The 25,520-nt window shown below is 37.9% G+C and overlaps 1 protein-coding gene across 1 annotated transcript in view; it reads right to left on the bottom strand.

The window, feature by feature from the left end:
• Positions 1–2,954: 2,954 nt before the first annotated feature.
• Positions 2,955–25,520, bottom strand: part of SLC25A24 (solute carrier family 25 member 24) — a 49,589-nt gene continuing 27,023 nt past the window's right edge. Inside the window, exons 2-10 of the mRNA XM_026671766.2 lie at positions 23,937–24,063; positions 21,519–21,606; positions 19,454–19,565; positions 18,072–18,230; positions 14,718–14,867; positions 12,702–12,809; positions 11,836–12,003; positions 5,116–5,266; positions 2,955–3,276 (exon numbers count right to left, since the gene is read on the bottom strand). Of these exons, the coding sequence (XP_026527551.1) occupies positions 3,098–3,276; positions 5,116–5,266; positions 11,836–12,003; positions 12,702–12,809; positions 14,718–14,867; positions 18,072–18,230; positions 19,454–19,565; positions 21,519–21,606; positions 23,937–24,063 (1,242 nt within the window). The 3' untranslated portion in view covers positions 2,955–3,097. The remainder of the gene's footprint in view (positions 3,277–5,115; positions 5,267–11,835; positions 12,004–12,701; positions 12,810–14,717; positions 14,868–18,071; positions 18,231–19,453; positions 19,566–21,518; positions 21,607–23,936; positions 24,064–25,520) is intronic.

Raw genomic sequence — 25,520 nt, forward strand, 5'->3', positions numbered from 1 at the left:
ACAACATTAATAGAGGATTATGAGGTGGCCATGCCTTATTTTAAAACCATGATGGTTTTAAAAGGATTATTAAGGGAGTATTTGCTGAAGGCACTGGAAACAAATATTATGATTTTACTCTTTTGTAAAGTGAATTGTTTGGACATTTTACATTACATTCTCCCAAAAAAAGTTATGGCCATGTATAGCAAATCATCATCCATCTGTACCCAATAGCTACTACAGATCTGTTGACATGATCACATACCTCTTTTTATAATAGCAATATCCATGTTTCACAGCATAAAAGTTCTATTGCCCAATGATTGTTCTGCATATTTAAGAGTTCTATTCAAGACAGCTAGGTAATAAGATTTCCAGATAGTAGCATAAGAAACTCCAAAGAACAACCATCATTTACACAAGCACTTCTCTGAGCCATTCTTGAAGAAAATTTTAATCAGTTGAAAGGAACAGCCAGGTTTCAAAGAAACAAGCAATGCCAAGAAAACAATCTGCTTTTATGATGCGGTTACATCTATAATTAAAGTGAGCCTACTTTATTGCAATAAGCAAACAATGATTTAACACACAAGCAATTCCTTCCTTTCATTTCAAAGATAATTAAAATATACTCAAGAAGTGGATTAATATAGGCTGGCCATGATTTTTCAATACAATTTTTGGTTGCCTATCATTACCTTGTGGTTTGATTTCCAGTTACTTACAATCATTTTGCTAAATGTAATAACTTGAAGGCAATATTCTTTACTATTTAGTTCATATAATTTCAGTTTATTATATTTTATTATGTTATTATGATATAATTTGATATGGTTGCTTGATAAAAATAAACTGAACATTTCAGTATATTGATATCTATCTTGATTTGGGGAGCTAAGAAGATTTGTGGATCTTTCTAACTATCAACAATCTCTCTAATGCTATTAAAAAAATACAGCTCTCCCTCAAGGAAATCAGCTCTGGTCTGCCAAACACACACACACACAGAGAGAGAGAGAGAGAGAGAGAGAGCATATAAAACAAATGATCAGTTTAAACTTAAAGCAGGACTTTGAAAATGTCCTCAGCTGTTATGTGAATGATGCAATAAGGTTTTCCTAACAGTCTCTTATCTTTACTAAGCAATCACAAGAACAGCTTTAATTTGTTATATCAACATATTACCTGGAAAGCAACCCATGGAGGCATTTAAGATTTGATGTGATTGTAATTGACATTTATGAATGACTGGTGCAATCTGCCCAGAACATTTCCTGCCAAAGTCAGTCAAATTAGTTAAGTCCCTAAACAGCAAGTGAAACTTCCAGCTGCTTCAAGCAGGACTTAGCCAAGTGTGCAAGAATGAGCTTGCCATGATACAAAAACACCTGCCATTCTTCTCAATGTTGCAAATGTTAAGGTTAAAAGGGTATTTTTATTTTGTGGCCTGACAATCGGATGTATGGCTTAAAGCAGGGGTCCCCAACCACCGGTCCGCGGACCGGTACCGGTCCGTGGAACAAGTCCTACCGGGCCGCTGGTTTGCTGGACGCCGCCATCTTGTTTTGATGATAAAGTGCTTCCGGTGAGCTTTTCCGGGTAGAAAGCTCACCGGAAGCACTTTTTCATCAAAACAAGATGGTGGCGCCCAGCTGATGTCGGTACCGGGCCGCGGCATAAAAAAGGTTGGGGATCACTGGCTTAAAGCACACTGGCAATGACAAAAATCCACAGCCTGTTGAAGCACCTGCAATCTCACACATCTATTGTTTGCAGACAAGGCAAACCTAGAGAAAATAAGTCATGGGATAGCTAGTTCTTTTACGGTCTGGATATGCTGACAGTGAAAAAGGAGAGTGAACCAGCAGAGGGCCCAAAAGGAACAGTGGGTGCCTAGGGGATCCAAAGCTCCAAAGTAGAGGAGAACTATGGAGGGAACATCTTCCATGAATTGAGAACTGCGAGAGAAGCATCTGGGAGGAGAGGCTGTCTGAAAGGGAATCAAATCAGAGTTAGAAAAGAAAACCATGCAACAGACCTGGGTTAAGATTGAGATCTGGATTAAGTATCACTGCAGAGAGGAAACCATGGTTCAGGTGTCAGTGAGAGAAAGGAATTTAAGTGAGAAGGAAAATGTAAGAATGTTTTTTTTTCCCCTTCCTTTGGGTAGTAAAAGAAAACACAAGATTTTTTTCTCTTGGAAGAGAAAGCAAGCCCAGCTAAGGAACTCATTAGCATTGAAAAACATGCAATTTGATAAGCAACTGTGGAAGATGGAAGGATGCAAAAAAGAAAAGAAATTTAAGAAACTTTAACAAATTAGATTAATGTTTGAAGGATATGAACACTTCGTTAAAATATGCTTTTGATTACTTCCATTCATATAAATTAGGAATAGGATGTTGAATAAGCACACAAACAATATCAATTATTAATCTTTTGTAAATAGCAATAACTTTCACTTTGATTAATATGTCAGTTCCACATGTGTCTGGATTGGTTCCTATCCTCATCAATTTTCTAAGATTACTGTTTGGAAAACGAGATCCCACCTAGGCATGTTCTATATAAATGACTAATAAATGTGCAAATATATTCATTTCATTTCAAGCTCTTTCTGTTCATTTGTTATAAGAGGAATTGAACAAATAAATGTATCAAGAATTTCAGTGCAACCTTTTATGACTTTCTGAATCATTTTTCTGAGGGATTTTTTTTGTTTATAAAAGCAGCTTAACAAAAAGGTAGAATTATTATCATATTGCAAAAAATGCCTGTAAAATAAAATTGCCCACTAGACAATCAAACGCAAATTGTCATTAACAGACTGCTTGTATAGCTTTAACCCAATAATATATAAGTTGGGGAAATAATTATGACATCCTCAAACTTTTCCAAAAAGCAGCTACATGAGCAATGAAATATTTCTTGACAATTTTCTCATTACCTAGCTGTTTTCAGAAAATACATTCTTTTTCATTCCATCCAGGCTTTATAAAGTTAAGGCTTGCAGAATTTTTGCATAGAGAACTGTAGCTAACTGTAAACATGAATTTAGCCTCCAAGAGGATTTCATCTGGGTTAATATTCTTTGAGAGCTTCTCATGTCTTTCTTTTAAGCTATTCCCAAGTTTTCCTTCATCTTTTCATATACCACGTAACTGATGCTCACAGCAGGAAGGACCTTCATGAAGTTTGGGGCTATGCCTCTGTATAGTCCAAGGAATCCTTCTTTGGCAATAATTTTTTGGAAAAGGCCAACCATGTTTAGCTGAGGGCCACTTTCTACCATTGCTACAGAAAATTAAAAAGAAAAAAAAAGACATATTATTCAGCTGTCTTAATAAATAGAAGAAACCTGACATATATACTTAGTTGTGTTCCACTTTCAGGAAGTACATCATTTCTTTCTGTAACATGTCTATAAAACAGTAATCTTTTGCTTGTATACCTACAAACATATTTCTCCTATATTTGAGTTTCTATTCTCTGTTCAACCCTACACTCTACATGCAGGAACTTCTGTGTACTTCATTTATAATCCCCAAGTTCCTGCAGAATGGCTGAGACTACAATATTCAGACCCTTTTGTTTTGTGTGAGGGAATGTGGTGAAATAGATACCTTAAGCTTCTGTAATGTTTAAAATGCTGTCCCTTTGCCTCCCCCAAAATAGGAAAGTATAGCTTCAAAAATGTCTTCTCTCCTGTAATAGCCACATATTATTTGTTCCCCAACAAGATATAAAGCAAAAGTTGGTCCTATTGGTTAAAAAAGGGTAGAACAAAGTCTTGTCCCAGAACAATCTTCTACCCTGACCAGGCTTCTACAAGTCAGCAAAGTTTTTCATCATTATTGATACAATTTGGCAAAGATCTAATTTTGACAGAAGGAGAAAACCTGTGTCTCTTCAACTCCTCCATCACTTTAGATGAACTCTCCCATTATTACAGGGCTGTCAAACTCGTGGCCCGCAGGCTGGATGCGTCATGCACTGGCCATGCCAATGCCCAGTTTAGTGAAGGGGGGGAAGTCATGATATGTCACGTGATGATGCCATGATGACACGAGTTTGACACCCCTGCATTGTCAGATCTGTCTCCATGTACATAAAGTGTTTGTTGAAATAAATCTATGTATTAGTATTATGAGTATTGTATGTTCTCCCGAAATGTCTATGGAGATTCTCAGTCATCCAGGTCATGGTTGTCCCAGAGATGCTTTTTCAAAAGGCAACTAGACCTTTTTTGTTTGTTTGTTTGTTTTCCTTGAAGATGTTTCACTTCTGAGAACTGAAGAAGCTTCTTGGATGAGAAGTGAAACGTCTTCAAGCAAAACAAAGGAAGTCTTGTTGCCTTTTGAAAAAGCACCCTTGGGATTCTCCCAAAATATTATTTTTCTACAAACAAAGGTTACCTGTTCTCAGGGGTAGAGCTTAGTCTACCACTGTTAATCCCAATAGGTTCACTTCATATAGAGCAGTGGTGGCTAACCTTTTTGGGCTCCTGTGCCAAAAATTGTGCGCGCACTTGTGCTCTCATGCTCGCGTGCCAGCAGCCACATCCCTCCACGCCCCCTGCGCATGCACGTGCAATCCCCACCCCCACCCCCCTTCCTTCACTGTGCCTCCCAGCTGATTTTCAGCCCACTTGAGGCCTTTTTCGGCCTCCCAGAGGCTTGATGAAAGCTTCTGCAGCCTGAAAAATAGGCCTGTTTTGTCACTTCCTGTATTTCCAGAAATACAGGAAGTGATGAAACAGGCCTATTTTTCAGGCTGCAGAAGCTTTCATCAAGCCTCTGGGAGGCCGAAAAAGGCGTCAAACAGGCCGAAAATCAGCTGAGAGGCACGCACATGCACAGTGAGGTAAATTTTCCTGCGGCTTGAGTGCTGGCACAAATGGCTCTGCGTCCACGGATGCATTACGGATATAGAGGTTTGCCACCTCATTTTCACTAAGGGGGCTCAGGATATTGGACAGACTTTAAAGAGTATTTTTTAAAAAGGTGATTACTGATGGCTGAAGGCTAGATACATAAATTCCAGAAGGAAAAGTTAGCCATACTCTTAATGATCAATGGTATCCTCATAACATAACAATTTACAAAAGGAACATAACATAACCTCAACACTCACCTTGAGCTTGCATTCGAGTTCGGATAAGGGCAAGTGGATAACTGGCTAACTGGCCACAAGTACTGGATAAAGTACCACATCCAAGCAATACTAATATACCAGGGTTGGCAGAATCTGTGGCATATTTTTCTAACCACATCTTCTTCAATGCCTGTCAGGAACAAGATATTGATCTTGTTAGATCATATATAGCTTTTAAACTATTAAAGGATGCGGCTACGTTTTTATGACCTTGTGAAAATGGGACAAGAGTTGGTGCCTTTGAAAACACATTGAACAAGCTAAAATACTGATCACATACTTCGAAAGTGATTTCTTCCTTTTTTTTTTTTTAATTTGAGACAAATGCTTGTTTTCCCTTCATCTTCCAAGTGCCCTTATAAACTTGGACACTGAGTGACATTCATCAGCTGGTTCACATATGTATTATGCTAACCACTTCATCTATATTATATTGCAGCTCAAGGGCTGCCTACTGAGGTTACATTGGAAATGAAATAGCAGCTTTCAGCTGACAACTGTCTTTGTGATAGTTCATTATACTAATTTTCCATCTTTTTTCCTCACAAACATAATTGGCATGAAAAGAGCCAGCTTGTAATTTTGAACTGGCATAAAAGCCTCGTCCTCAGTTTTCAATTATCTGCCCAACAAGTCTTAGAAAAATCACTGTGATGACTTGAAAAAAAGACTGAAATTAGAGAAGTGTTTCAGACTCTTCAATACTGCAGAACCTGTGACTATTTCCCTAAAAATAATAGAAAATAACAGAGAAAACATACTCCGTAATACATTTTATTTACCCTTAAACTGAATATGTTATCTTTGCATACATTTTAATAAGTTTACAATCATAACGGCACCTGAATGGAATTTATGAGTTACGACAGGTAGTCCTTGACCTCAGTTGAGCCCAAAATTTCTGTTGCTAAGTGTGACGCTTGTTAAGTGAGTTTTGCCCCATTTTATGACCTTTTTTGCTACAATTGTTAAGTGAATCACTGTAGTTGTTATTAACACGGTTGCTAAGTGAATCTGGCTTCCCCATTGATTTTGCTTGTCAAGAAGTGATCTCATGATCCTGGGAGACTACGACCATCATACATATGAGTCAGTTGTCAAGTATCTGAATTTTGATCACATGACCATGGGGATGCTGCAACAGTTGTAAGTGTGAAAAGTGGTCATAAGTTCCTTTTTTCAATGATGTTGTAACTTTGAACGGTCACTAAACAAACTGTTCTAAGTCTAGGACTACCTGTATGATATATTTCATCAGTGTCTGGGATGAGGCTTATTAAAAGAAATCTCTTCATCAGTTTAATATTCTTCTTCTTCCAAATATGTTTTTTTTTTCAATAAGGCAACTGGACTTTGTTTTTCCTTGAAGACATTTCGCTTCTCATCTTGGAAGCTTCTTCACTTCAGAACTGAAGAAGCTTCTTGGATGAGAAGCGAAATGTCTTTAAGGAAAAACAAAGTCCAGCTGCCTTTTGAAAAAGCATCTTTGGGACAACCCTGCCCTGGATGACTCAGAATCCCCATAGACATTCTATATTTGACCTTTGTTTACTCACAACCAATTGCTCAGGCGGTACAGAAAATGACTGACTGGCAACATGGCCACCATATTGTAATATAGCTTATGTGGACGAACTGGGTCTGGGCTGGAGTGCAGAAACATTTAATTCTACGAGTTCTGATCTTCTTCTCCCCATTGTCACAGTCTCTCTGGTGGAGTGACATGTCTATTGGAATTATAACTGGAGAGACTACTTCCAGGTGGCTTGAATCAGGAGAATCTGGGAAGCTCAGGATTTCAGCTTCCTCTGCCAGCCACTAACTGAGAACATGACTCAACAACAACAGCAGGGCCAGTAGATCTTTGTTGAGGAACCAAAATCCCATGACAGTACCCTGAGATGGGCATGGTGGGTATTGTCAAAAGGCCTGGCTATGGGTTTGGCCACAAGGCTGATTGGGTTGTTTGGGGAACTGAATGCCAGAGTGAATTGTTTTATAAATTCTCACAACTCATCTGCGAGTTGTTCATAGAATATAATGATGCTCAGTGAAACATATTCAGAGAAATTGCATTATTCAGCTATTTTGATACTGCAGCTTCCAGAACCCGGACATTATAGACATTCTCTACTTTCATTTTTGGAGTATACCAAGTTGAAGAAGGTTAAGGGGGGGAGGGCAAGAAAGCCAGGCCCATATGCCTCATAAGCCAAAGGTCTTACTGAATACATTCTTCTTTTCACTTCTGCTCTAAGTAGCTTGGATGGACCGGAGACTCTATTTGTGAGAGATAAACAACTTTCCCTTGGCTACAGTGGGACTAGCTATATTGTAATAAGGACTGGATTTATTCCTCCCCCTCCCCCCCGTGGTGCCATACTCCAGGACTGACAACATGGGGAGATGACAGTCTTAGGAGAGAACAGAAAGTAATTTGAAAAAGTTCACTCCCAATGATTTACGTTCATATTACTTACATATTTATTTTTCCCAAAGTGTTCTGAAGTGTTCAGGCACTTTAAATCAATATATTACAAAAGCCTGCAAATAGGAATGGAAGGGGTTTTAAGTGTGCCTCTTGATTAGCACTTCACTACAAGAACACTATCACAATTCCTATCAGCACACTCATCTGTTTTCCTCTTTCATAAACAAGTTTAAGTCCTCCCAACCCCTCCTCCATGGCTGGGCCTAATTAAATGCCAGAAAGCTGTTGTGTTTACAGAATCTATTTGCCCCAAAATGAAAGTGGGCTGTGCATAAACATGACCACCAGTGAGTCTTCCTTCAAACTCTGAATAAAAGCCTTGGATATAACCTATGCAAATGCCAAATGTTGGCTGGTGTAAAAATGAAGCTTGTTAAGAAATTGATATGCGTAACAAAGTTGTAGCACATGATAACTATTGTTTGTAAAAACTGTTCATACAGGATGGAAACAAATTAGGTTTAAGTGGGGCATTACAGAACCAGAAACATCACTTCAGCTAATTGCAAGCAACACAATAAATGGCTGACAGGTAGCATATGCTGCATAGTAGAGGCAGAAAATTATTTCAGCATGAAACATGCTTAACTACATGAAGATTAATAATCTGCAGCCATTAGCAGAAACTACAGCATAAACTATAGCAGCTGTGAAGCTAGGTAAAAAGCATGAAAATTCAGAAAGACAGCTATGTTAATTATTCAGATGTAATAATAAACTGCTATTCCGAGTTACATTAAACATTCAACACCTTTCTGAACTTCTAAGCTCTACCATTCACATATTTTTCTCTTATGCCCTGAATTCAGAAGGATTAGTTTTAATTATAGTTATTGTGCTTTGTTCTTTTATATCAATCAAGGATTTTTTAAAAAAATACCATGCATTTGCAATTGCAAAGCACTTAGACTTATGGTATACATTGCTTCACAGTGCTTTACAGCTCTCTCTAAGTCAGGGCTATCAAACTTGTGGCCCGTGGGCCGGATGAGTCAAATGCTGGCCATGCCCACACCCAGTTTAGCAAAGGGAAGGAAAGTCATGATGTGATGCCGTCATAACACCACAAGTTTGACACCCCTGTTCTAAGTGGTTTGCAGAGTCAGCATATTGCCCCCAACAATCTGGGTCTTTGTTTTACCCACCTCAGAGGGATGGAAGGCTGAGTCAACCTTGAGCCCCATCAGGACTGAACTGCTAGCAGTTAACAGATTGCTTTCCAAAGTCAGTGGAGCTTTAGCCTTTTGGGAAATTGGGGGGGAGCCATTTCCAAAGTGGCTAAAGATGCGCTATTGTTGTGGTTAGCCAGCAGCAGTGGCTGAGGAGAGCAATGACTCTGATGAGGGGCCAGGACCATCAGGGAGTGGACTGCTACCTTCAGAGATTGTGGGAGCTGGCAGCAGTGACGAGGACGTTCCCGAGGAGCCTGTGGCAAGTGCACGTGCAAGAAGGATTACTCGGAGGAAAAAACAATTACAGCAGCACAGGCAACTCGGGAGTAAGGCTGCAAGGTAATGGCCCCTCCCTTAAGAGAATACAAGCCAGGCTTGAAAAAGCATTTTTGCAGAAAGCAAAGAAGCTCTTAAGCTCAACTGGTGGACATCTTAGTTCGTGAATCTTGTAAATTAGTTCTTATCTCTGGGTTTTTGGCAGCCTTGACAAACAACTTGGCAAGGCTCTTTCTTGTCGGAGGTAATTGTTGGAAAGCAGCCTTTTATCTGTAAAGGAACAGAATTCGTGATTAAACCTTGAAAGGTGGGGGCTGCTGCTTTGTCTGTGTTTGCTCTCTGGGAACCCGGTTGGGTCAGAACAGCTATCCTTATAAAATACATCTTTAGTCATGTGTAAGTAATATCTGCCAGAGAAGCTGGGTCTGAAAAGGAGACAGCAAAGGCAGCTGGGTGCAAAGATGAAAGCTTGGTGCAAGGAAGTAGGAGAGAAATAGGCAGCTGAGTGTCAGCTGAAAACCAAACGAAGTGGCACAAGAACTCAGGTCAAGAGGTTATTTTATTGTTGATTTCATTATACACTAGAACAGCAGTCCCCAATTTTTGTGGCTTGGTGGCCCGGCTGGAGGGGAGGAAGGAAAGTGGGTCGCACGAGCAATAGGCTGGTGCATGTGCGTGCTTACACACAGCCCTTACATGAGTAGTGGGCTGTTGTGAGTGGTGGGCTAGTAAGCATGTGCGAGTGCCTGCCAGCCCACCACTCACACAAGTTGAGCTGCACATGCGTACTCTAGCCAGCCACTCACGCAGCCCAATCCCAAATAGGCCACAGCCCAATAGTGGGCCGCTGCCCGGGGGTTTGGGAACCTTGCACTAGAAGCTCACCAAATTTCCTGCTTTCCCCCCGGGAAAGTCAGATATTGACCTAAATCAATTCCATCATATGGGAATCTAGAGTCCAGATTGACACGTCTCTAAAACTCTTCCCACCAGGGAGCCCTACCTTTCCGCTGTTGATTCCACCACACTGGGTGAATGAATGTTTGCTGGCTTGTTTGCTGGGGTGGGCTAGGGAGCTGCATGGAGCTAAGGAGAAATGACAGTTTAACAAGTGAATACTTGTTGATGCTTACTGAAATTTCCCAGGGGTTGGCAAGCAGCCACAATACCGTGCAAAGCAGGGTGCAAGGTGTCCCAAAGGACAGAGATGGGTGGGGCAAGTAAGTGAGTGGAGGGGAGGGGATGCAGTTCCTTACTTAATAAGGTTGAGGGCTGGGAGGGACCAAATCCAGAATAGCTTGGCTTGGGATGAGTACTTGATTAACAACACATGATTCTTAGTTAACATCTGCAATGGGAAGAGCTGGGATTGTCATCATACGTTGGTGCAATCATGTAATATCTCACTTTATGACCACATCAACTTATGAAGAAAATGTTAGTGTCAATTGTGGCCACAAGTCAACGACTATCTGTATTTCTGTAAACCCAAAATTGAATCATCTCATAGCTGGTCATGCTTAACCGTGGCATAAAGGGTTCATTTTGTGATTGGTCTGTTAAGTACCCATTAAGCTACTGTAGAGTAAATTATGTGGAGGAGACACAATGTTCCTATTACCATTCATTATTTCTTTAATAGATCCTTTCCTCCAATTTCCTCAGAGAGCAGTGCAAGTTATAATACAGCTTACCGGTTTGGTTTAGCGTCTTACGCTACATTTCATTTTAGCCCAATGTGTAAAGCCAGTTATTATGGTTTAATCAATGAATCATGGTTAAAATGAAGTGTGGCTTAGCAGAATATGAGAATTTAAAAAGATAAGTAGTAACCACACTAATGAAACTCTTAACATCTTAAAGGAGTAGCCATTTTAGAATAAAATGACTATTTAATTATTAAATTTATATGTTGTCCACCTCACCAATACAGCAACTCTGGGCAGCTCAGAATATAATAAAAACTTGAAAAGTACTTTTAAAAAACCAATTAAAATTAAACAGCAAAGTTAAACGTTAAAAACTAAGATGCCAAGCAGCTTGGGGTGAGAATCTTCTCTAACCTGTCAGCCACCCTCAATATAGTGGGTCCCTGTTGGTGTCCCAGGCCAAGTGGTAGGGCCATATTTGTAGGCTGTTCTGGAAAGCCAGGAGTGTGGCAGTGGACCTCACCTTTGATGGAAGAATATTCCAGAAGGCGAGAGCCAAAGCAGAAAAGGCTATTCTTCTGGACCTCACTTGTTGAAATTCTTTGGCCAGTGGGATCCAGGGTAGATCCTTTCCAATGGAACAAGTGGGGCAGATTAGTCCCATTGGAATGAGATGGTTCCTCAGATACTCTGCACTCATGCCATAAAGGGCTTCAAAGATAATGATCAAACACTTGGAATGAGACCCAGAAGCAAACTAACAGCCAGTGCAGCTTGTGTAACAACCATGTTACACAAATTGTGTTCTATAACAGTTTTAGTCAGGGAAGATAAGACTTGACTAAACTATCAAGATTTAACAGCATCTTCACAAATAAGTAAGAAAGCTTCAGAATTATCACGTAAGCTTACAGTTTCCCTAAATATATTACCTGCCTTGTTTTAAGGAACAGTCATGAAAACTGACCTGCCCATATAAATTAGTGTAATTTGCGACCATTGGCATAAAAAGAACAGAAATCTTGAGTCTCCGTTCCAAGTTGAATCAAATTCTTTATCTACAAAACACTTAATTTTTTTCACTGCATTATTATGGAATACACCAACTCACCTCATAAATAGCCAGATCAATGCCAGCATATGGAATTATTCCCAAAATATTAGGAATATAACCTTTGTAAAAGGCTTTCACCCCTTCTGTTTTTAAAATCTTCTTAGCACAGTCAAACATCCCAGAATATTGTCCTGTTTTACCAACTGCCAGTCTTGTTTTTAATACCTAAAGAATTAACATTGAACAGAAGTAGTTCAGAAAAGAATACAATTAAATATTATATCACAACTTAGTCTTTAACATAGACCCAGAATATCAGTCATATTTACACACGTGAGAGTTAACATATGAAAAAAGGGATTTAAGAACAAATATATGGCCCAAACAATATTAAGGGTATACAGATCAATCTAAAGCTAGATCATTTCCTTCACATCAGTTAATTCTGGCTGATATCCCTATCAGTGTAAAATTTTAAATAAAAATGTATATTAATAAGTAGAAATAGCTTACACCTTGTGCACAATTTGGGAGATGCAAATTAGATTAGGTCCTTTAAATATACAGGCCATAGTTCTCAGCAAAGAACTATGTGGGCAATTCTAATTCAGATGGAGTATCCAATAATTCCATTGTGGCCTTAAAAATCATTTGACAACAGATAAAGACACCTCAGACTTTGATGTTTTAAATGGAACTAGAAGAGAGATTTAACTTGGTCCTCTGCAGATGCACAAGGTGTGGTTGTTTTATGATTTCCACAAAGCAGCTTTAAAATGGAACTCTCCTTGGCTTAAATTATTTTTAGAGTAACTACAGTTATTATCAGATTACAATATTGATAGACAGATGAAAGAGAGAGGGAGGGAGGGAGGGAGTGAGGAACAGGGCATTATTTTAAAAATATATTATCCACTACTTACCTCCATGGGATAAATAGATGTTTGTGCGGTTGCTCCAGCCATAGAACCAGATATAAATCGTTCAATAGTTCCTATTTTTCCTTCTTCATTAACAAACATTTTCTTATACTAAGTAGCAACAAGATACAAAAAAAAGCACATTAATTCTAGACACCCCCCCACCCAAAAAAAACCTATTAATAATGATTCTGCCTGGTAGGACACAAACTCTGTCTGTGTGCATGTCAACGCAAGTAATTTAGTCAGTAGGTTCTTGCACCATCTGATCAGTTCAAGGCTACCTAATATAGTTATTCTATTCACACATCCAATATTGATATAAATACCCATGGTGAGATTAGGCTTTCATGGTCAAAATTAAATGAGAATAATCCCTATGAAGACATTAATGATGGACCAAACAAACGATATGTAGCAAAGCTTTCCCTAACCTGCTCTACCACTGCTGAATTCCTATCCCTTGGATATCACTAACCTCTAGCTCTCAGAAACAAATGCAACTTTTTGCAGCAGTGGGATATAAATGTTATCACTCATATAATTTGTATAGAGTTTGCTGCTTTGCTTTAGTTTTTGTTTCTATTAGTTTGCATTTATTATTGGTTTATTGATTTCATAGTGTTTTTCAGTTTTATTATTAATTTGAGTATTTTCTAGTCATGGCCCATAATAATATCCTAATTCCTAAGGGGCTGCCACAAGGAAGAGGGAATCAATCTGTTCTCCAAAGCCCCTGAAGGCAGATTAAGAAGCAATGGATGGAAACTAATCAAGGAGAGAAGCAACCTAAAACTAAGGAGAAATTTCCTGACAGTTAGAACAATTAATCAGTGGACTGACTTCCTTCCAGAACTTATGAATGCTCCGACACTGGAAGTTTTTAAGAAGAGATTGGGTAACCATTTGTCTGAAGTGGTATAGGGTTTCCTGCCTAAACAGGGAGTTGGACTAGAAGACCTCCAAGGTCCCTTCCAACTCTGTTATTCTATTATTCTGTAGCCTACAACTGCTGCTGCTGCTGCTACTACTACTTGAAGATGTCTTCACAAAAGGTGAAATAAAGACAATTCTGTGTCTAAGGACAAGTTCTGAAAATATGGGTTTTCTAATATTTGCAGCAAAACTTAGCTGCAACAGGCACTGGTACCTGCAGAATGTTGCCAGGGTAATTTTCTAGTTTAAGAAATTTCTCGTTTTCTATTTTAGAGTTGCTTTAGAAGGGAAAAAATGAAAAACCATAAATAAGATTGATACATCTGTAGCAAGGCTTATGCTTGAAAGTGCATTCCGTTGAAGACTGACGAGAATCATTTTGACATATCGCAGTTCCCTCAGCCAGTATCAAATACAGAATTGCAAATGTCCAACTGTAATGCGGTAAACTTTTTCCAGGGTGTTGTGATCCGCCTAGCTCAGCAGCATATAACTATTTCAACTGTTACAAAAGACTGAAACGCTTGCCCACTTTCTCTTCTTATATTACATAGGGAGGCATATGGGACCTACAATGTAACAAAAAAAGGGGGGAATTTCTGACAGGGGAAAAATTTAGATATAATACTGATTTGTTTTCTGCATTTCCCTGAACAATGTTAATGTAATTGTTCTCTCCCTCCCTCCCTCCTGCTAATCTCTGGACACTCTGTTTGTGTGTGTGCCTTTGAGTCAATGTTGACTCCTAGAGATTGCCAAGACAACTCTCTGCGGTTTTCTTGGCAAGGTGTTTCAGAAGTGATTTTCCCTTGCCTGCTTCCTAGGGTGAGAGAGAGACTGACTGACTGACTGTCCTAAGGTCACCAAGCTGGTGAGACTAGAACTTAACAGTCTTCTGGTTTCTAGCCTGATGGCTTAACCGTTATTACACACCAAACTGAGTCTCAGTTTCCTAAGACTAGCAGAAGAATCAAATGAACTTATCTTCTACGTGTCCTCGATCACTTGAAGCAAACATGAACTATAATTTGACTCTAAATGAGCTTATCACATCACCGTTTTCTATTTTTCTTGACATCCTACCCTTTCATAGGCCCAGAATTTGATAGCTGTTTCGGGAGCGATTTTGACCACATTCACACCATTTCCCCTCCAAAGGGAACGAACTCCTCCTTCTTTCACCATTTGTTTCAAGCCGCCAGCTATGTTCATTTTCCCCTTTGAACCATGAACCTACAAGGAAAAGGAAACATAATTAACTGACATATACAGAAAAACCTGGTGAATCATAACTCTCTTTTATGTTTCAACAGAGGCATAAAGTAAGTAAATCCTTCAAGAAAGGAATTGGAACCATTCCAGATTGTGCACTAGATAGTGCCTGTTCTCATGACAGCTGATAGACACAACTGAAGGATTCAGGTACACAAAACCTGTTTGTCAAGGCTCCCCTGCCCACAGGCCATTAAAAATACAGAAGTATGGGGAGCCTCCTTCCTTCTTTAGGCTAAATGAAAAAAAGAGCAACAGCTGAGCTAACATCTAACCAGGGGTCCCCAACCGCCGGTCAGCGGACCGGTACCGGGCCGGAACAACCCTTACCGGGCCGCTGGTTGCTGGGCGCCGCCATCTTTTTTTGGTAAAAGCGCTTCTGGTGAGCTTTTCGGGTAGAAAGCTCACCGGAAGCGCTGTTTCGTCATAAAAAGATGGCGGCGCCAGCGCTCGGTGAGCTTTTCCGGGTAGAAAGCCATTTCTACCCGAAAAGCTCACCAGAAGCATGGCGCCATCATCTTTTTATGACGAACAGCGCTCGGTGACGTCACCGGAAGTGATTTTTCGCTCATAAAAGATGGCGGCGCCCAGTTGACGCCGGCCGGGCCGCGGCGCCCAGCTGATGTCGGAACCGGGCCGCGGCCGAAAAGGTTGGGGATCCCTGATCTAACCCTCTTATTTTTATTCAACTCTCTCTTCCAATACCAATTTCCTTGCTGGGCTAAACTGAACATAAATGTGGCAGCTCCAGGTGCTTAAGCATTGAACTTCTGCATAGTTAGTCCTTGACATACAACCACAACAGAGCCCCAAAATTTATGTTGCTAAGTGAGACCTTGTTAAGTGAATTTTGCCTCATTTTATGATCTTTCTTGCCACAGTTTGTGTGACACCCAGGGCGTCACACAAAAATAACCACAAAAATAGAAGAAAGTCCCTTTAATGCCTCCAACTTTGCCCCAATGTCCAATTATCCTCAGCTGGATATCAAACTCTTAAAGAAAACAGTTTACAGAGGGAGTAAATGCAGTCTGCACCCAAAGTAAAGTTAATTCAAAATAAAAAGCCCAACACAAACCACACTGAAGGAATTACTATGGCAGGCAAGGATGATTAATTGCAGACTTCTACCAGATAAGGCAGCAACCAAAGTTGGGAGGAAGCCAAAACACAGATAAGCTCCGACAAGAATGCACGCTTTGCTTCCAGCAACTTTGCCATGTGCAGTTTGTCCTTTTAAACAGTCTTTCCAGCTGTAGTCCATGAAGGGGATCAGGCCCCTTCCTCCCCCATAGACCATGCCACTTACGTTGCTCCCTTATCCGTTCCTCCCTGCGTGCCCTAGGATGAAGAGGGGATGGGCCTGGGTCTTCCTCTGAATGCCCATCTGGCCTGTGCCCTTCTCCAGTTTCCTCCACAACCACCAGAGCCACACTCCCACTCCCTGTCAGCTGTTCCATCTCTCCCTTGGAGTCAGACTCCAACAGGGGCATGACAGTTACTAAGTGAATCACTGCAGTGGTCAAGTCAGTAACACAGTTTGTTTAGTGAATCTGGTCCCTGTTGACTTTGCTTGTCAGAAGGTGGCAAAAGGAGATTACATGACCCCGGGAGACACAACAACTGTCATAAATATGAGCCAGTTGCCAAGAGTCTGAATTTTGATCATGTAACCATGGGCATGCTGCAGTGGTCGTAAGTATGAAAAACAGTCATACGTCACTTTTTTCAGTGCCACTGTAACTTAGAACTGTCTCTAAAAGAACTGTTCTCAGTCGACTATCTGTGTCACATAATTCTCTACAGCTTCTCTTTAAGGCAACTGTTCTGGCAGCCAAAATTCAATATCCAAAGAAGGCTTGGTTAATGGGGAGAAGTAAACGGAGGACTAGGGGCTCAGTTTTTCTATATGGTTCACTGCACTGCTTGGTCTTATTTGACTAATAAATCTTTTTCATCTACCACTCCTTCTGCCAGGTGGTCAATTGTTGCTGAAAGAAAATCTGTTTTTTTAAATTTTTTATTAAACATAACATATAAAAAACATTGGACGTGGTGGCGTCGCTTTGACGTAACTTTTTGTCATCATTCTAGTGAAATAGAATATAAATCTTATATACATTTGTACATATATATATATATGTATATATATTTGTTTTCTGAGGTTTTCACGGGTATTTGTATGTGGATCTTTGGTTATTCGAGTTTTCTCCCACATAAAATTGGAAGTGTCTAGGCGATGTTTCAATGAATTCTCATTCATCATCTTCAGGCTTGTGTCTTCGGCTTTGTGCTTCTTTCCAAGAAGCATACACACACACACACGCACACATATATACATTTGCTCATCCTAATTTACATCTTCCAACATTCTTGGTATTATTTACATTTCATGATCACAGATGTCCTCTTTAACAGCTCTTTTCATTCTTAAACTCTTCCTTTCTGTCTTCACCAATAGTAAAATCTATTCCAAATTATATAATATTCTGATTCATCCTTATTTTTCATCTCTAGTGTTATTTTCAGCACACATCAGAATTTTATTTATTACTTCATCTTAACTAGGAATTGCTGAAAGAAAATCTTGATCTATTGAGAATGTCTAAGTAATCTATAAAATATTAGCGAGGGTTTCTGACCAACAATAGCAGCCACAAAATAATTTTCCTTCCCCCACTACTAGTCTTAAATATTATTGTTGAAATTAAGAAAGCTTAGGTGAGCAAATGGAATGGATTTTTGTGCAATAATTCTAGGAGCTACATTCAGTCCTGACACTAAAAAAAAATGCCATTGGTTCTCATTCCCCAATTCTGAGTATGTCAGATAAACCATAGATCAATTCTAAGTCTATCCATCTGTACAGCAAACTATTTCTGATAAAATATGACAACTGACTCGTGTAAATTCTAATAAAGAAGAATATTTGTAGTTCAAGGTTGACACGAGGGGTCCTTGGTGCTCGCTGAGCGTGCTTGTTTTCTCTCAGACGTTGCACTAGAACTGATGATGTTACCTAGTTTGGGTAATGAAACATCTGCGAGAAAGCAAGCAGCTCAGAGAGCACCAAGCACCTCTCTTGTAAATGTTGCCTGCATCCACACCTTTTAACATGTCCAAAGAAGCTTGTTGGACCTTGGATGCTTTGTTTAAGAGGCCCACCTGCATCATAACTTTGAGACGATCCAGGGGTGCTGTGCCTGTCCGAGACACAGCACCAGCAACTCCACCTGACAAAAGCTGTTTCCACCACTGGCCGGTCTTCTTCTCTTCTTCCGTGAATTCATCAGGAATAGTTAAACTATCTCCAATATCTAATACCTGTTAAAATGCAAAAAGAGAGAATGAGAAAGAGCAAGCAAGAGAATGAATGGCTTAAATTCAATCTGCCTTTATTTCAGCAAAGAGATTGGTTGTGATGAAACACAATTACATTCAGCTTAAAATTGAAAAGAAGCATAAATGATACATTCTAAAATCCATCATTTCATTCCACGGACCAGAGGTAGGGCACCCCTGATCTAAAAAGCATTTTACATCCTTAGGCTAGGCTGAAAATCTTACTGTATGATTACAAACAATGTCTTTGCGGTGATATTTGAAGAAGCTAAGCTTTTAAAAATATTATTAAACCAATTATCTATTACTTCATCCTAGTTTTTTTTTAAAAAGCACAATATACAATATTATGTATTTTTCATATAAAACTTCAAGTTACCAAAGTGAGAAGTACAATAAGGGATACTTAAATGACTCTTTAATGTATCTTCAAATAAGAAACCTTCTGGCATTTTTACCCAAACTCAACACTAGCAAATTTATATGTTAAAATGTGAATCCACAATCTCTTATTTATTTATTTAGAATTATATGACCACCTATCTTATTTATATACAATGAATCTGGGCAGCTCACAAGAATACAATAAAACAAAATAACCATAAAACCAACATTATACCAACTCCCAATACCCCAAAACAAAATTCTCCAACAAGTGATAGAAATAACACACTGGACAAAATGGGAGGTAGGTGGGCTGGAAAGAAATGTGAAGTTGGAAGCTGGATATAGGCAGGGAGCAATATTTGCTGGGCTTCTCTTAACTATTGTTACTGGTTTAGGAGCAACCAATAAACTCTTAATTTAGCAGACACTTGGCTTTAACAGGCAGGCTTTCTCCCATTTCTCCCATTAGTCCATTAAGACAATGAGTTTGCTCTATCTATCTATCTATCTATCTATCTATCTATCTATCTATCTATCTATCTTACATATCCTGGAGTCTTAAACCACTACCCCAAACTGGCTTTCCATTTAATTCAACATTTTAAGTAGGGTACTTTATTTTTAAAAAGACACAAAGAGCAAGGTTTTCAATCAATTTTGGAGCAACAGTTTGTTTAGCTAGTAAAGATTGTCAAGAATTTCAGTTTTAATTTAAAAAAAAAAACAGCTACCAAGGATAATCATTGAATAAGCTAATGCACAAGTTGTTTAGATATACTCCAGATCAGGACTGCGATAAAAATGCAAATCATACTCACTGTGGAATGTTTCCAATAACGGACGATTCCTTGAATGTCTGTAGCAGGGTTAAAGAGAAAATGATCCCGCCATTCATTCCAGTCCACTGACATTGTCCCATCAGCGTCCATGCTAAAAATTCAACATGAAATAATTTCAGTGGATTCTGCTGATTTTTTTACTTAATCATGTTCAAAATACATTACACTTGCACTCACATTCTAAACTCTTGTTCTTTTTTTTTAATAAACTTTATTAGTCTTTTATGTCTTTTAAAAACAAAAAATAATCATTACATTAACAGTTCTATGACATCAATCTCATACATTTCTATCTTTTGTGCGTATTTACAGATATATAGATATATATATATAATTTGTGCAAATAGATACATTTAATCTATAGATTGGTTATCTTAAATTCCTTCAGTTTCCTTTTTTTTCCTTTTAAACTATATTATTAAACTTTTATTACATTAAAAACCTCAAAAAAAGTAAATAAATAAATATTTTACTCAAAAACAGCAATTTGTAATGATTCTCTTATGACAATAATTCATGCATTATTTACAGATATTAAATTATGTGTAATTGCATTCTTATTTTATCTATTACTTATGATTAATAACTATCTATCTTTAATCTATCTCCGTTCTACCCAGTTATACCATTGTTCCCACACCTTATAAAATATCAGTGTCTCTTTATCTTTTAAGCTCAACACTAATTTGTCCATTTCTGCGCAGTTCATAATTTTTTGTATAACAAGTTTCTCTGAGGGTATGCATGGCTATTTCCAACATTGAACAAAGGCAATCCTGATAGCAGTTAATATATGTAATAGTAAATATTTTGTATTCTTTATATATTTTTTGAAGATCTCCAATAGAAAGCGTTCTGGTTCTAGATCTAATTGTTCATTAGTAATTTCCTGTAACCAGTCTTCTAAACTCTTGTTCTATTTGCCAATCTTTAATGTTAGGCTAATGTGCAAAATGCTTCAATCTGGTTTTATTTGGCTTTCAAAGGTTCTACAGAACAGAGCACTATTTCTTTTTAATCGTCTTATCGCTCTAAGGAAAGTTTCCTGTAAACATGTATAAGATTCCTAGAGCAAAGAGCTTCTTGTGGTGTGCAAATATGGAGGTTAACAATTTATTAGAGGTAAAGAATGTTTCAAGAAGATGGGGGGAGAAAGATAGAAAAGAAACATTTCTTTTTGCTTCTCATTAATAAATATGTTTCTGGAGAGCTCTGAACAATTATACCATGTTCCCGTCCAGTCTAAATAAGACTCTAAAGAGGAACATTTTTGTTGACGTGTATGCTATAATCCTAATATATTGTTATTGCTACATATTAGCAAGTATTATCAACTATGAATGTTCCATAAATGTTTAATAGGTAGGATGGGGAGGCTGAGTTAAGCATTAAAATCTTACTTAGATTTGATTTATATCATGATTATTATGCAGTATGAAATAGCCATTGTTGCTTGTAACTAGGTTTTATACAATATCTTGTGTGAAAATAGCCAGACAGTGATTTATCTGGTTTATCATGATTCAAAGAAATCTTCTCCAAACCCGGCATATATAGGATGTTTAAGTCATCTTTGAATTCCACACCTGGAATTCATGGATGTATAAATGGATACATCCATTCAATTCCCTTGGAAACAGGCTAAAAAAGCCTCCCAGTCAGATCAAGAGATAATTTACAGTATTATCTGCAATCATGGGATAGTTCTGTAAATATTACATGACCCACCCTTCCTTTTACCTTAAGCTAAGGAAGAAGGTGGTGTCTCACAAATCTAAAGAAGGATGTTGTGTCTCAGATATCAGAAATACCACCAAAATTGTTTCAAGCCTGTCAACCTGTCCCACGAGTTGTCTCAAGAAATCATGGTCTGTCCTTGGCTCCTTCCTCAAAGCAATGTCATTATTAATATAATAATTCAAAGCCAGGCAAGTACAGTGGAGTACAGTACTGAACACATCCATCCAATATGTGATTTTGTTTTTCAAGGGACACGCCTTCTCATGAGTCACTCCAATAACCAGGCATAATAATAGCTGCTGACCTTTTCAGAATCTTGCCTGCCTGCTTTTCAGAAATATCTATGCCCAATATCTTCAGGGACTGAACGATCTCTGAGGCTTCAATTACACCTTTAAAAAAAGAGAGAGAGAACAGTGAAAATAGCTATTCAACTTCCACCACTTCAGGTCAACTGATCCAGATTTAAGAATTTTGAATACTGATATGTATTATATTCAGTTATGAATGAAGTATCTCAGGATAAGTTCTTTTCACTTATATAAATGTAATGCTCTTGTAATTGATATGTTGCACAGCATAAAAACTTCCTTAATTATTAGTACAGATATGATAGTTTTGACACAAAACTGATTATAATTCCCAGAGATATATTTCTACTTATTTATTATACTATTATCCATACGTATCATTAATTTTAAGGAATTAGGTACTCTCAGAGCAGTGTATATGGCTCACCTCTTCAACATGCATTTTTTTTTACCAGATATCTTAATAGCCATGCAAGGTATCTTCCACTGAATCATGAACCAGTCACTAGGTGATATTCATGAATGAGCAGTAATTTAAATCCATATCTATGCTGGATGGGTTTTAAGTGTTTGTAATTCAGCTCATTTAGAGAGCATTGGATTGAGGAACTCTGATAAGATTCTACAACTCAATACATTATAAAAATATTTTTAAAATAAATATATTCTGTATTGAACCCTGAAGCATCACAAGTGCTTAAAACTGTTGGTGCCACAAACCATGGTATTGTAAAATTTAAGGCAAACCTGGGACGATGTATGGTTAGAAATGGAATGTAAGGAAGATTTGAACACCTTTTCAATTGCTGCTATTTGTAACATTTCCCAAGCAGTGCAAATAATAGTGACTTTATTTCATTTATAAATAAAAAAAAATTAATATCCATTTTCTTATTGTACCGCCTTTACTCCAAGGATTTTACATTTTAAATCAACATAGATGGCCATCTCCTGCCCTGTTTAGCCTTACAAATACACTCATGTATTCTTCTCTCATTGTAGCCAAAATCTCTCCATTCCTTAGCTAATTTTTAAAAAAAATCTAAAGTAAGGAAAGGGGAAATCAGAATTTCTTTTCCCTGATGTTTATGCTTTTTCAATAGTTGAACAATACAAGTGATATGTGAGTGTAGGTGGGTGTTTTAAATTACACTTTATAATCTCTGCCCCACTACATGCTGCTCAAACACTAAAGAATAACCATGGCTTCCTTCATCAGCTGCTTCTAAAAAGTAGCACAGATGTTCTCAGCAAAATAGAATAAATTTCTTCAGAAATATTCAGCACAGTATCTGGATAATGGCCAGTGGCAGGATTCAAATTTTTTTTACTACCGGTTCTGTGGGCGTGGCTTGGTGGGCATGGCAAGGGGAAGGATACTGCAAAATCTCCATTCCCTCCCCACCCCACTAACCTGCTTTCCAGCTCTGTTCTCCTGTGCAGGGCAACAAAAGAAGACCCAGCCGATCAACTGGGACTCAGAAGGCAGAAAATAATTTGGGGTGGGGCCAGTCAGAAGTGGCATTTGCCAGTTTCTCGAACTACTCAAAATTTTCACTACCAGTTCTCCAGAACTGAACCTGCTAAATACCCCCACTGGTAATGGCATCTTACCCAATACTTAACAAATAGGGAGGACTTTCACAAAACCCTTCCTGGCTGTTCTGCTGTATAGTGAAGGCTGTGGTAAATCCTTTTTGTAGAAAATAGTTTTCAGTAATAAATGTCATTGGTCCTTCTTTCTACAACTGTGATGCTGCCAAGAATAATTCAGGACTATTGCTTGGAACAGAGTTCTCGATTACAAATTCTGCTGCAACTTTAGTAGGGTTAAGAATCTGAGCCCAAGACATTAAAGCAAAGAAATCTGTTGTTCTCTCGATATTACTGAACTTCAAGTCCCAGCATCCCTTATCATCCAGTAGCTGGCTGGGGCTACTCTAAGTTGTAGTTTAGTGATATCTGGTTCCTGTGCTACCATTAAGCATTTTAGCATAGCAAATGTAATATTGTAGGCTGCTGTTCTTTTTTAATAGACCTCGATTGGCTTTTCACCACAATTCTAAGTCATTCTTCCCTCAAAACCTCATAGTGTAGCACTAACCTCATGATAGAAACATCTTCGATTTTGAAGAGTTTCAGTATCTTACTCATTTCTATATCAATAAATAACCTTAACTTGAATTTTACTTTTACTGGCACTTTTAGAGGATTTAAAGAACTCTGTAGTGAGTTATAATTTTTCTTAATTAATGAATGAGAAGATATTCATCAATACCTACATTTTTTAAAATTATTTAATATTGCACAGATGAATACTTGTCAACTCATAGTGGCAATTCTTTATTCTTTATTTATATTTAAATTTGCTCTCATAACATATTCAATTAATGCCACAAATTGTATCCTACCATCATTATTTTTGTCCAGACTTTTAAATGCAAGTTTCATTTTCTTCTCATGGTCTTTAAGATAACGTGTAAATTCTTCAAAGTCCAGTCTTCCATCCTGATTAGTGTCGCCAGCCCTGAAAATTTTCTGTTAAAAAAAAAAAAAAGGAGATACATTATTAATGTTGTATGTGATTTCAAGTGAGTTCTCACTTTAGTTATTTCTATAGACTATCAGTAACTAAAGTAAATATTATCAAATGACTTACTCTAATGTCACTTTTTTCAGTAGATATGGTTTCAATGTAATTCCCATACATCAAGACATATGGGGATATTAAAGCATGAACTGATATATTGGATCAGATCCAACATTTCTTTAGAATAGAACTGGAGAACCTAAAGTCCTGCAAAAGTTGTTCATTTGTGTCCCTTAAACGGTTGGGTTGTGGAATGACGGAAAACAGACTCCAATAAAATTTGAAGAGCCATATTTCCTCTATGCTACATACAGTTTTATTCTTTCCAACCAAGCAGGATGCTGGAAAGAAATTGTCTGAAAGGATTTAGCACTGTCTGTTTGTTAGAAGGACAATTCTGATAAGGAATTGGGCAGCTTTCCATAATGCTATCAACTCCTCCATTCTAAGCCAATCTCCTAATCATGTGACCTGGAGTGGAGCACACATAGCCCACTGGTAGTTCTGTTAGTCCTTCAAGGTAGCGTAGGCAGGAAACCAAAACCATTAATACTAATACTACTTTTACTACAAAGTTACAGAAATACTGCAGAATCCTGAATGTCTGAAAGCATGTTCCTTTCCTGCCTTTGCTCTCCAGAAAATGAGAGAGTACCTTCTAATGCACTTTCTCTATGCTCATCCTTCTTATGGATGTGGGTATCTCTTATCAAACCATTATCTAAGGTTCAGCTCTTCTTCCTGTCTCCCAAGGTTATTTGGATAGCCCATTATATTTTCCAAATACACAGCTGCACAAACATATTGAGATATAATGTTTTTTTAATAAAGTTTTATTTGAGTTTTCACACATATAAAATACAAGTAAAACATCTTTTTTGAAAATAGCATGGTCCCGGGTTGAACTTCTTTATACAGACACAAAACTCAATTTCATGCTCTTTTTTGTGTTCTATTCCATATCTTATGCTATTCTACATTTTCTATATAGTTTTTCCCCTCTTTTAATTTTCTCAATTTTATTTTGATTATCTCATCTCAATTGAAATCATTATATTTATACTTTTGTCTGTTCTGTTTCAATTTCATATTATCTTTTCTCATTAAACAAATTTTCTCCTGTAGTACTAATTGGAGTATGACACCTTTATATCTTGTAATTACATCCATTCAACTCTTATTTAAACTTCAATATATACCTTAAGGTTATGACCTTCAATATAATACATAACTTCCAATCGAATTCTGCTTGGTACATTCTTATAATACACACTATATTCTTTTTTAAAAAAAGAAAGATTGTAAATATATGTAATTATAAACCCTCATTCCATTCCAATTCAGTTCTATCATTATCATTAAAATCTTAACATCTTTAACACTTCTTTTCAATTAAATATCATAC

This window comes from Notechis scutatus, chromosome 3 (assembly GCF_049901735.1).
Source record: "Notechis scutatus isolate UNSWTSFEM ecotype Mainland chromosome 3, rNotScu1.2, whole genome shotgun sequence".
In the NCBI taxonomy this organism is placed as follows: Eukaryota; Metazoa; Chordata; class Lepidosauria; order Squamata; family Elapidae; genus Notechis; species Notechis scutatus.